At 42.6% G+C, this 13653-nt stretch overlaps 1 protein-coding gene across 1 annotated transcript; it reads left to right on the plus strand.

Annotated features, from left to right (window-relative positions):
* Positions 1-515: 515 nt before the first annotated feature.
* nfatc2b (nuclear factor of activated T cells 2b) lies at positions 516-12420 on the plus strand. The gene is made up of 10 exons (XM_030778204.1): positions 516-630; positions 1072-2005; positions 2349-2517; positions 4992-5194; positions 6055-6227; positions 6624-6764; positions 8780-8835; positions 9359-9491; positions 9698-10321; positions 12371-12420. The coding sequence occupies exons 1-10, from the start codon at positions 516-518 to the stop codon at positions 12418-12420; spliced, it is 2598 nt and encodes an 865-aa protein (XP_030634064.1).
* The last annotated feature ends 1233 nt before the right edge of the window (positions 12421-13653 follow it).

Here is a 13653-nt window from a genome sequence, read left to right on the forward strand (position 1 = left end):
CTGGCTAAGACTTGCAAATGCGTCTCATAGTACAGTTATAAACATCAAATTTTATGAATAACAGTTTATTGTATATACTTTTTTTTTCAGATTTATGCAATTTCACGGAATTGCAACTTATTTCCTTTACCATGCTCTATGGTGTTAAAACGTTTTCTTTGGTGGTGAAGTAATTATTTCGAAGACACTATACATTTACCTGCAATCTAAACCCTACGTGTACGTACCCAGTGTAAAACACATCGAATACAGAAACCGAGTCGGGACGCACGGCTTTCGTGAACTTTCTTTAGAAACAGGAAGTTGTTGCGTGCCTGTTTGATGATCTCGCTCTCTTGCTGTCACTCTCATTTCGGTCGTTGCATCTGTGCAAGTGAATGGATGGTGTTGAGTAGCGTGGCTACAGGAAACATTCAACTTTGAGAAAAAAAACTGTAATATTTTTTGGATAATTGAATCTTCAAGTATTATATCTAATTTTGGGGGGAACGCTCTGCTTTTTGGAGACCTAAGCAATGAACTACATCTATGATAATAGTGACCGTAACCCCTCTGGGCTGACGGACGGAAACGGCCAGGATGAGCTAGACTTTCCCTATTTGTTCCCGTACAACCCTCAGGATGATCAAGGTTTGTGCTCCAGTTTTTTCAGGTTCTGTTACGCACTGTCACCAAATATTCTGCTCAGTTTGTAATACATATCAAGATACACGCCGCTGAATATATCTCTTTTCATATTTGTTATATAATAAAATGTTTGATTTGAGTTTTTATTTTACTGACTGTGAGTGACAAGCATTAATGGTGCAAGAAGGTAAATTTTGATTGTGAAAGTGAGCGTGATGTACGGTTACATTTCGTAACATTGCGTGTGCAACCTGAGTGACAGTCTGGGGTTAACTTTAAGCCATCAGTCGGCACGATTTTAATTTAACCGCTGTTCTGTGTTTCCACTAACAGTAGAGAACAGTTTATTTTTTCTTTTGTTTTCTTTGGGTTTGGTAACGAATAAAGGCAAGTAAACGCTCTTTCATGACCAGCTTCGTCTCACTGTATTCCGTCTCTTGGCAGAAGACCCTGGTCACCCTTCCCGCCATGATCCTCATGGCCATCAGGACCATGAATCCCCTCACCAGTTCCCTTACCACCAGCACACTGCCAGGGACCTTATTGAGGATGAGTCCCCTGATCTGAGAGAGCTGTTGGGCTGTGCCGACCAACCTTTTCCCCAGCCTGGAGCTCCAGGGGCATCCGCCAGTCCCAGGATTGAGATAACCTCCCACGACCAGCACCATCAACACCGGGATCATGTGCACACAGCGCCGGTGGATATTGGCCCACGTCCCACACTCACCGTGCCGGGCTACGACAACTCGGCGTACAGAGAGGCCTGTCTGAGCCCTGCCAGCAGTAACTCCTCCACCAGCTGGCAGTCAGAGGTCTATTCGCCTCTGGCCTCTCCCTGTGTCTCCCCTGGTACGGGTGGGGGTTTGGGGGCTATGACCGTGGCCGACCTGTGCCCGAAGTTCCAGGCGATTCACGCGACTTCGGCGGGCAACTCGCCCCGGACCTCTCCAACCAACTCCCCCCGCACCAGCATCACCGAGGACACCTACCTGAATCGGCGTGCATCATCACCTCGGCCGGGCTCCCGGTCAGCCTCGCCACAGGGCAAACGCACTTACGCCCAGTACGAGAACCCCAGTCTGGTGAACCAACGACCCCAGAGTCCCTCTCCCCAATGCAGGCGAGAGGAACCGGCTCGTGTTGAACCATACATCACGCACGCCAACCTGCATGAGCTAGGGAACAGCTTCAACTCCAGCCTGACCAAACCTGTCCCCAACAAGATGGTGAGACCCAATCAAGAGGGAGTCATCTACAGGGAGAGCCAATTAGAGCAGCGCGTGTTTCCGTATGAGGAGGTGAAGAGAGAGCCTGGAATGGAGCCCTTGTACGTCATGCCGTTCTCTTGGCACAATCAGCTGCTACCAGGGGTCTGCAGGTACTGTTCAATCACGCGACTGTGTACGTCACCGATCTGAGAGATAAGGTTTTACTGAATCCACCAACAACAGTCAGCACTTTATTTTTACAATTACTGTATAAGTGAATAATGTCTGAGGATTAAGACATTTTAAGGATTAGCCTGGCCTCAGTGGGAATATACTGAAGGCAGATTTGCTCAATTAGTCAAAAAATATTTAAACCATTTGTCAATGCTCTGGTCACATGATTCAAAATATTCTCAAAATCTGGAGGTTCCTCTGCTCCATGTGATTTTGCTTAGCTGTGTTTGTTTGTCTTGTGTTGTGAAAAGACTGCTTTGCTCCCTCGCATCTGTTTAGTGTGCCCGTGGCATCTGTGCCCGCTCTGGAGTGGCCGCTGCCCAGCGCTGCTGAGCAGCATGAGCTCCGAATCGAGATCCAGCCCAGGCAGCACCATCGCGCCCACTATGAGACCGAGGGCAGCAGGGGAGCCGTGAAAGCACACTCTGGAGGCCATCCAGTCGTACAGGTACATACACAAACACACACACAGAGAGAGAGAGAGAGAGTAAGCATTTACCACCGTGTGAAGAGAGAGAGAGAGACAGAGAGACAGAGAGAGAGAACAAGCATTTACCACCATGTACAAGCCTTAAACTATCTATGGATGAGAGAGAAAGAGAGAGAGAGAGAGAGAGAGAACAAGCATTTATAACCAATTACCAACTTAACATCTGTGGATGAAAGAAAGAGAGAGAGAAAGAGAGAGAGAGCATCCTGTCATGCTTTCTTTTTCAAATTTGTATTGAAAGCGAGAGAAACAGAAAGTGGAAACCAGGAGATGGACAGAGATAGAAATAGAGAGAGAGAGAGTGAGCCAGCGAGAGAGTATGTGAAAGAGAGAATGAGAGTAATTAGAAAATCAGGTTATGTGGGATCATATGCGGGGAGAGAGAATGACAGTACTGAAAATATGTAACAGACATGCATTTGTGGGAACGTTTGTATGAAAGATTGTGGGTGGAAGACACAGAACAACTCTCACTCTCTCTTTCTCTCCTGCTTCTGTCTTTCTCTCTCTCCCTCACTCCCTCCCTCTGTAGGTACGTGTGTGTGTGTGTGTGTGTGTGTGTGATAAAAAAGAGCTAGCCGGAAAGCTAGATAAGTCAGATAGCAAGATAAAGACAGAGAAAGATTGTGTGTCACTGACAACATTTCCCTGTTATTGTGCACTGTGTGACAGTGGGACTACGTGGCAGCATTTATGAAAATGAGCGTCTGTGTTTGTCCAGGTGCCACACCTCTTTGTCCACTGAGCTAGTCGCAAGCTGACCTTAGGCTTAGATACTCTGCCAAAAGAACATTTATGTAGAAAATGGTTGGGTTGTGGAAATTTGCAAGGATGTGAACAAGTGAACGTATGTACATAAACATACACATACACACACACACACACATATATATATATATGTGTGTGTGTGTGTGTGTGTGTGTATGTCTGTGTCTACACACACACACACACACACACGTGTATATACATCCATATAAGTTTTTCAGGGGTGTAGTAAGACACTGGTGAGATTCAGAACCTCAAGTGGTGTGTATGAAAAATCAAAATGAAAAAAAAGAAAAGTGCTCTGAGGTGTCCTTGTCAGATGTTACTCGGTAGCGCGAGAGTCAGATAAAGATTTCTAAGTTCTTCGTTCTCCCAGTGGGGTTGGATATTCAGCTCAGTTAATGAGAGCCTGTCTGTGTGGTCAATAAGCTTTTGTTATTATGTTGCTGTTGATGTTCATGGTAGGCCTACTTATAAACCACTGTGGTTGTTTGACTGAATTTTCTCAAAAGATCGGGGAGACGAACATTTCTTAGAAACAAAATATCCAAATTCTGTATGTACGCCATACATACGAATGCACAGTTACCGGTGTGACTACATATTCTGTTCTTCACTTATCTCCACTGTGTGAAAGTCTGATACACTGTGTAGGTGAACAGGAAAGTAACTCGTCATGTTGATGTCATGTAATTATTCACTTGTTTTTGTTTGAAAACTTGTACAGTTATCAGTCATTGCAGTCTGTGCAGCTTTTTTTCTTTTTGCTTTAGTTTCGTGTCGATGCTCGGCCTACTTCATTACTAATTGAACGGGGTATTGAAAACTCTGTTTATCATTGAGAGTTTTGGATACTTTGTTCCATGTCTCTCTCCCTACTGAATGGCCGCCCTGTCTGTTTTGCTTGACAAAGACAGCAGTGTTTGCACGTCCCCCTGTGTACTCTAGTGTCTAAACCCAGAGTTTGTGAGGCTCTGACATACAGTGGTTTCTGAAAGAACAAGATAGGCATCAACTTTTTCTCTTTTTTTCTTCTTTTTCTCTTTTAACCAAATGTCTTTGGGGAATGGAAATTTTTTTTTAATGTTGTGATTAAATGTGAAACATTTGGGGGGGGGGCACTGAAAAGCTGAATTTGACTCTCTCTGTGAACGTATGTGACATAAGCGTGATTTCGCCTCCAGCCATCAAACACTTTCTTTTAAAAGGAATGGTGATGTTTTAAAAACATTCAAAACATGAAAAGAGAACAGCAGGAGAGATGTCAGTTTAAAAAATAGTTCTTGACTTGCAGAGATTGGCGTTCACGCACATCTTGTGCCACGACCCTATGGCGCTCACCAATGACAGATATATGATCAAACATTACGCTGCAGACAGCGATAGAGCTCGGAACATTACAGACCCTATCTGAAATTGAATGTAATGACTAATCACTGACAAAAACAACTTCCTAGTCAAGCCTAACCAAGCACTAATCCCTTTTGGCCGTGTATACAAAGTAGCAGAAAAGAGGCTGAAGTTATGTGTGAGGGAGACAGAGAGCAGTTTATTACACTCGCTTTTAAACAGTTTCCGTAGACGAACAGATATGTAATAACTGGAGTTAAAAAAGTACAAAGAGTGACTGATGGTGCTGATTATAATCCTTGTGTTTCCTGTGCCAGCTGCATGGTTACAGAGGAGCGGAGCCCCTGGCGTTGCAGGTTTTCATCGGCACGGCAGACGAGCGTGCCCTGAGGCCACACGCCTTCTACCAGGTTCACCGCATCACTGGCAAAACCGTCACCACCTGCAGCCAAGAGAAAATGGTCAGCGGAACCAAGGTTCTAGAGCTGCCCCTGGAACCGAAGGAGAATATGCGAGCTGTGTAAGAAAGAAAGACGGAGAGAAAAAGAGAGAGAGACTCCTTTTTTTTCTCCTGCCAGTCAGTGTTTTGTGCACGCTACTGATCAGGGGGTGACACAATGTATCTCTATCTCTACGTCTCGGACAAAAGACAAATCTGATGGAAGTCTTATGTTCTTGGATCTAGTGTGTGAAAGATTACAAATATAAATATGTAAATAAATGAAAGATTATAAATGCAGAGTACAGGTCGTCCCCGAGTTACGAACGTCCAACTTACGGACAATTCGTACTAACGAACAGACTGCCATAAAGCCTATTATATTAAACAGTTGAGTTAAATACAATGGTTCGTAATAACGAATGCATGCACTACTCAGGAAAACATTGCGCGGCTTCAGTGGTTCGTCAGCTCGAGGAAGGAGAACGCTGTCCCCCATTTTAAGTCCGATCACGTTGCGGTGTATTTACCTCTTCCAACTTACCTACGAATTTGACTTAAACACAGACTTAGGGAACGGATCTCGTTTGTAACTCGGGTAGTGCCTGTATTAGATTATAAAATGATTATACTCTGTTTATTTACTGGTTAATCAGTTAGTTAAGACACGGCTTCTGCTTCTGACTGTACAGACTGATAGACTATATAGACTATGTAGACTGACAGACTATATAGGCTGATATACTGTATAGACTGATAGACTATATAGACTGATAAACTGTACAGACTGATAGACTATATAGACTGATGGACTGTATAGACTGATACAGTGTATAGACTGATAGACTATATAGACTGATACACTGTATAGACTGTAGTGAATTGCTGATGATAAGGAGGAATTGTGTGTGTGTGTGTGTGTGTGTATATGTGCGTGATAGGGTGGACTGTGCTGGCATCCTGAAACTGAAGAATGCTGATATTGAGCTGAGGAAGGGAGAGACAGATGTGGGGAGGAAGAACACACGTGTCAGACTCGTCTTCCGTGTCCACGTGCCTCAGCCTGGAGGACAGTGGCTGTCTCTGCAGGTGGCTTCCCAGCCCATAGAGTGCTGTAAGAACTCATCTCAACCATACACTAGACACAGCCCAAAACACACACCTCTGCACCTATCTAAACTGCAGTTATCCATGTGCACCACCCACAACCACATATATCATATGTAATATATACATATATTTTGCAACAAGGGCTATGAATTCTCTGTATAAAAACTCTCCCTCTCTCTCTCTCTCCCTTTCTCTCTCTTTCTATCTGTCTGTCTATCTTTCTACCAAGAGTAAGTGAGATAGAGATAGAGGGAGAGAGTGAGTGAGAGACAGATAGATAGAGAGGTAGAGAGAGAGATGACACTGAGTGATAAAGTAAATATTATCCTATCTGTGGTAAAGTGTAGCGTGAATAGAGAAAGTGGAACTTGTCAAACCATCACGTTCTGTGGTCCTGCAGCCCAGCGCTCGGCTCACGAGCTGCCGGCCGTGGAGAGACAAGATGTGGACCACTGTTCAGTTCTGGGCGGCCTTCAGATGATTCTCACCGGGCAGAACTTCACCTCTGACTCCAGAGTAGTCTTCACTGAGAAGACTCACGGTACGTGGTCTTCTTTTTCACAGTTTCATTACGCATGACTTTTAAAAAAACGTGGGAAATGGGAAAAGACGTAACAATGTAATGTGTAACTGCAGAACACACAAAGAAAGATTACTGTCCGCGCCGCTGCCAACAGTATACCTGTGCTTCTCACCCAAGGAGCCACTGACTCATGAGGACACCTTGAGCTAGACTAGGATTTACATACCACTTTTAGACTGAAAGACTCTAACCTTTCAAAGAAGCCTTAAGCACTTGTGAGGGACTGAGCAGAATACCAGTTGCTCATCAATGGAAATAGAGAAAGTACTGTTTCACTCTCATATGTAGCTAATGCAGTCATGTTCAGTGTGGGAGACTAGTCAGTTAGCTTTTCGCGAGTACATGATGACGTGGTGCATCTTTTGAAATTTTCATTCTGAGAAGAGTGATAGCTCAATAGGACATTACTGTTCATCATCTCCAATACTGTTTTTAAATTAATGTTGACTTAACTGTCATCGTCTCAAACGTTATCATTTTAATAGTGAGCTCTGTTTACTGGTGGTCAATATTTTAGTGAAATACCCTCACGTAATGAACCCTCATGTGTCTTGAGTGTAACAGATTTGTGGAAACCAGCAGAACCCTGTGGCGTATAAAAAAAGGAGTCTTTTGCGACCTTTTTCCGTTTACAGCCTCTGTATCTGCATATCTTTTCATACTTTGCTCCTGAGGCAACCCTAGGCTGTATACAGAGAAAATTAGCATCTGATTTGGTTGAGGTTACATGTTGTTGTTTGCATATCCTCAAAATGGCTGCCCAGGCTGGAGCCAGACTGCATGGCCGTATTGTCGACTGTGTCTGGTTTAGTCACATCAATTCAGTTGTAGCACAGGAAGGGAAAACAGACAGATAATAGGTTTGCAAAGCAGCAACAAACTCAGTCACACGTCATTTCAGGTCTGCCTGGGTTTACAAAGAAAGCCTTACAAACCTCAGAACCAACACCTACACATACACACACACATACACACACACACACAAACTGTACCTTCCGAGGTTTCTTATAATTGCAGTTTGTTTTACCTATTGATGTCGTCATTTCTCATGTCGAGTCTAAATTTGCTTACAGGGTTACAACACAACAGTGCAATGGTGTTGTCTTTGCTGAACTATGTTCAAACCACTGAATAGTTGGTGTCAGTGATATGAAGAAGTCAAAAGAAGGTTAAGGACACTCTAGCATACCACAGATGAACCAAAAGTCATATTTAAATTTTGATTAGACAAGTGTATTTTCCTTCTACATCAATTTGCATCAGTTTAGACCGCTAATTTTTCTACCAGGATATGCTGCACCTTTCTGTAGGTATGACTAGCGGCGGTGCAGAAACACGTTTGTAGGTAGGTTTTAGAGGCACTTTCCAGTTAGGTGTGCAGCTTCATGCTAGAGGATGTGGTTTGCCTAGCAGAGTTATGATCTACACGTCGAGGCCTTCTTTCCCTTCCTGTACTCAAAGTGTGGGCGGCAATCTAGCAGTGTGTACGGCAGAGAGAGAGAGAGAGAAAGAGTGGGAGCATCACCCACACTTGAGACAAAGTGAATGTTTGCTGACTTTGCCTGAGTGGCATCGTCATTAGGATGCAGTGGGAGTCAGTCTTGTTGTGGTTTTGGGCAATAACGTCAAATATCGGAAGCGCTAGGGCGTATAGGATATGTGTGAAATGTGCTCATTAAATTATTCATTAATTTTCAATTTGAAAAAACATGCAGGTATTGTGTGGGATAAATGATACATTTCTAACAAAAGATAACTTTAGTCCCTGCTAACATTAAAACTAGCCACCTCTTGTAATACATTTTTTTACACTTTTTCATCAGGAAGCAAGATTAAAAATGCTGTGTGGGTTAAATTTTAAAAGAGATTCAATTCAAAGCAAATATTAAATGTTAGTTGTGGACAGGAGTGAGTGACACCCAGATTATTTGCTTGTCCTCTTCAACGTTTTTGTTCTTCTCTTCCTCCTGTAGATGGCCTGCAAATTTGGGAGGCAGAAGCCACTGTGGATAGAGACAAGAGCCAAGCTGTAAGGATGTCCACTTTTGATAGAGGAGCAAAAGCAACACACACACACACGCACACACACACACACACACACACACACACACACACACACACACACACACACAAACAAATATTCTATAGGTAAAAAAGCTAAACTGTTATAGCCTTAGCTTTTTCTGCATGAGCCAAAACTAAATGTATGCACACAAACACACACACACACACACACACAGACACACACAAATAGAGGAATGTAAAATAGGTTAACATACATATGTAGAAAGACAAGATATACACTGATATTTATTATAAATAAAATGTCAAAATCATGGGCCTGTTCCTTTTCTGCACTGCAATTATGATGTTATCACAAACATCCTGTCATTACGTTTCTTTGATTCCATAAGAGGCCTTTGAATAGCTTTGCAGTCATATTCAACCCTCTTTAGCGCAGCCAAAAGTGTTTTTTAGTGTTGTTCCTGAACTCCGGCATTAAATGTTGAGGAGATGAATATAATTCTATTAAACCTCTGTGTTCATCACAGAGCATGCTCTTTGTGGAGATACCTCCTTATCGAGACCAAAACATCTACCATCCGGTCAAAGTCAACTTTCACGTGCTCAACGGGAAGAGAAAACGCAGCCAACCTCAACACTTCACTTACACTCCGCTGACAGGTAATGATCCAGTGCTCTGGATTCCACTTTGTCTGTGTTTATAGTCCGGATGGTGTTTCTTTTGGTGTAGCTGTTGCTGAGCAACGCTTCAGTCATATCAGTCGCAATACTTGTATGTTTCCTTTCCTGTGTCGTCGGTAAGAATATAGTTCTGTGTGTATGTATTGTGGTTTTGGTGAGTTAATATTACGTTTATGTGTTGGTAGTTCCATTCATTAAAACGGAGCCCGTTGATGAATACCAGTTTGGTCAACTGGGGTGTGCCGTGTCTCAGATCCTGGGGGTCTCTCCACACTCCCGCCATCACACCAGCCAGATCTCCCCAGACAGCTGTTCCATGCCAGGCATGTCCGCCCGCCAGCCGGTCGGCTCCAGTGTGTACCCTCCTGCCTCAGAATACCAGGTGCCGTACCCATCTGTCCGTTACCCAAGTCAGGCCCACTCCCTCGGTACCAGCCCAACGGCTCACTACCTACCCCGCTCAGACCTATCGGGCCTAGGCACCTCTCCCGTCCGGGTGACCCATATCGATGCCCAGCAGTGCCCGACTTCAGTCTCTCAGTTTGGCGCCTCTGGCTATGTGCAGCAGCACCAGCGGGTGATCGTGAGTGAAGGTTACCAGACTGCCACGTCTCAGTTCCACACTCTCGACGTGTCAGATCTCTGCTCCTCTGCGGCTCCCCAGCGGCCAGCTGGACCGAGACTGGGCCCACCAGGCCAGAACCGCAGCCCTCATCAGAGCTTCCCGCCACCTGGGACGCAGAGATCCAGTGTCCCAGCTGGAGTCAGAATAAAAGAGGAGAATCTGGACCAGGCTTATCTAGATGATGGTGAGTGCGCTGTCTATAATTCCATTCCAATTCCAATGTGGTTATTTGTTTAAAATGTGTAGTATTTAATAATCATCTGATGCTGATAATCAAACCTTACGGATAGCTATTCATTGGCATTAGAGAGACCAGAAATTAACGAAACATATCCACCATATTTGATTATTCACTTCAGTTCCCTTCCCATCACTCTACCAAAAATACACTTTTATTGAGAAATGGTAAACCTACCAACTCATTTAAACTCATTATCAAACTTATGAAAAAAGGCAAACAAACCAATAAAACAAACAAAGGAGTGGATCTGTCACACCGTTTGACTGACAGGAGGTAAGAACTCTTTTGGACTGTATGACAAGCAAGGCAGAAAGCTCATTGTTGAATATGGCTTTTGACTGGTGGTTTCTCTGTGAGCTCACTGTTGAATATGGCCTCTGATTGGTGGTTTCTTTGTGCTTACTCTCTGATGAATACAGCCCCTTTTCAGGCCTTGCTATGTGGGTCAGTGCTTTAAATAGTCCCTGACAGTGCCAGTAGAATATTGAGTTCTCAATCTGTGAAACAACACACATAGAAGGTCAGAGAGGACAGGCTATTGATCTTTAGAGTAGAACTACAATCAGTAACCCCCACCACCACCCCCACACCAGTGAATAAACTTTTTTTTTCTGATGTGTCACTAACGATGAGTGAGTCACCCTGTAAGTTGAAGGAGATCTTAAAATAGGACATTCTCACTTTTTGGGCGGGAAGAGTCGCTAACCGTAGCTTTCTGTTTTTCATTAAGCGTACTGAGAAAGTTCATCTTATTGCCTAAGAATGTACATCATTTACAGGACAAGCAAAGTCCATGTGTTACAAAATAGTAAGTACTATTTGAAGTTTTTTGCAGAAGGTCACCAAGCACGTGTCCAGATGTCGTCAAGATATACGGGTATTATGAAACACATCAGAAAGTCTGCGTCTGATTTAACTGTACAGGAAAGTAAGTCGTTTAGTTTTGCTTGTGTAGGCAGGTTTAGTTTGAATACATTTGATTTCCAGTGAAGCTGTCTTCAAAGGTGCTCTTAAGTTTGTTGCTGAGAACAGTTGAAGTCGTGACTTCTCTACCACATCTTCATTTAAAAATGCAGGATACAGAAACCTATAAAAACATTATTTTACCACAATACAAAATCATTGTGTCATTTTCCACTCATGTGCTTTTGTTTTTATGTAACCGTGGTTCAGAGGCCAGCATAAATAAACAATAACATCTTACTCCGTCAGACATCAGAGGTTGGGTGGGGGACTTTTTCTGTCCCTGAGGTGGCTAACGTAGGCGCTGAAAGGTGTTACCACTCTGCTCAGGTTCTATTTAAAACTCAACAGTGTACCTGATACATGACAGGGAATAAACACCCCTTGTGTCCCCTGGCCCTATTTTTAGACTGATGAGGAAGAAAAGTTTCCATTTATTGCTCTCGATAACCTCCCTCAGTGGAACAACAGGAACCGCAGCCAAATAAAGCACGAAAAGGTTGCCTAGAGATGGGTGAGGCTCTGACCACCTGCTGCCACCTAGTGGACAGCTTGGGTTACTGTTATGCCTGGGTGGGGCCACACCAGATGAAAAAGTTATGCCACAGAAAATTTAGACAAACCTACAATTATCAAGAATGAAGAAAGTGAGATTCACTGGTTTTAGTCTAAGTGGGTAATGCTTAAAAAATAAATGTTAGTTAAAGGACAAAATACACACAGAAACAATAATAATACCAGGAATTACTAAAAAAAGAAAAGAAAAAAAAAATAGTCTCATCCTGTTCAGACATTCCTATCTTTCAATTACAAGAGCAAAAAATTATGGCAACAGTGGTAGTGAGTTCATTTTAACGACAAATTAAGTCATACTTCCCCCCCATCTTAATACTGCTTTGTTGAGTCTTTAAGTTGACTTCGCCTGAGTCATGCGGTCCGAAAATGTTAGAAAGCATATTGTGCTGTTTTAATATGCCTTTATAATGATCATTTCTGACCTTTTCTTTTGTTGGTTTGTTTGTTTTCCAGTGAATGATATTATCAGAAAGGATCTGACTGTCCTCAGCAGTGACCAGTGATGGCAGGTCTGGAAGGGAAATGGGACCAGTTCCAGGATAATTAAAAAAAAACAGACCTTTAGCCTTAGCATCTATATCCAATACTTTGTTATATATATAAACATATATATGTATAAAATTTTGTAGAGTTAAATTTTACTAAGACTGAGACGAGTTACAATGCGACAAAAAGATATGGAGGGACAATTATCAGTCAGCTCTTACCATTATTATAGAATGGGGTATATCACTGCATTTTGTTGTGCTAAATGATCTCCTCTGTACATTGAACTGTAAGTATGCATGTACATATACATATTAGGACGACTGTTTTAAAATCTTAAGTGCATTTTGAGAGCATCACCACAGGTATGATTTGTCATTCACTTTGAGCAGCTCAATTCAATATGTTTGAATTTAAATGAAAACAGCAGGCAGAATATTATTTGAAATTTGTACTCTTTTCTATTTTAAAATGTAGACTATTCATAAACTTTGTATGCTGACAGTTTATTAATAAACATCAGTAACTTTTGATTGTAACTTTGAGTACATTCACTCCAAACTGTATGCTTGGCTCTTTTAAAGGTTTTTCTAAATCACTGGTTATTGTGGTTCTTGGGTCAAGCAGTGCTTGATTTTCAGACTTGAAGGTTTGACTAACCCGTGGTTTAGTGACGTCAGTTTTGTGGTCAAAGGGACCAGGAAGCCAGTCCATGTCGCCCCTGCTGTGTTCGTGTGCTTTTCTGGCAAACTGTAAAAGATGCATTTCATTTCAATCAGTTTGACTGGGAAAAACAGCTTGAAAACTTTAAAATGTCCCACATTTCAGTTATATGAATATTAATCTCTATGATGCATAGGCTCAGAAGTAGGCCTGTTGTATATACTCCACTGATATCCATATATCCATAAAATACACGGTGGTCAGTGGGATCAACTTTCGTTTAAATGAGGAAAAAAAACACATACTTACTCAAGGTTCTGGGAATGTGCACAACTGAAACTTCAAATATGGAAGATCACTTTAGCTGCCTTTTTTTTTTACTATAAATAAAATCAGCTCTTCAGTTCTACAAAATGGTCCCAAAATTAGATGTGCCACAAACTGGAGGCAAGATTGGATGCCTTTGCAGAAAGCTTGTTTATTTAAGCAGTTTATCTAGGGAGTACAAGAAACTGAGAACGAAACACTCACAGTATACACAATAGGCTTAACAAAGGCTCTCAGAACGTACAGATGATGGGTAACGA

Source organism: Chanos chanos, chromosome 6 (genome assembly GCF_902362185.1).
Source record: "Chanos chanos chromosome 6, fChaCha1.1, whole genome shotgun sequence".
NCBI classification, from domain to species: Eukaryota; Metazoa; Chordata; class Actinopteri; order Gonorynchiformes; family Chanidae; genus Chanos; species Chanos chanos.

What these genes read in the sequence shown, in the direction of transcription:
- nfatc2b (XM_030778204.1), top strand. Translation starts at nt 516, where the DNA reads ATGAACTACATCTATGATAATAGTGACCGTAACCCCTCTGGGCTGACG. An exon ending in ATAGAGACAAGAGCCAAGCT is followed by an intron (nt 8,836 to 9,358) that starts GTAAGGATGTCC and finishes TGTTCATCACAG; the next exon opens with AGCATGCTCTTTGTGGAGAT. An exon ending in CACTTACACTCCGCTGACAG is followed by an intron (nt 9,492 to 9,697) that starts GTAATGATCCAG and finishes ATGTGTTGGTAG; the next exon opens with TTCCATTCATTAAAACGGAG.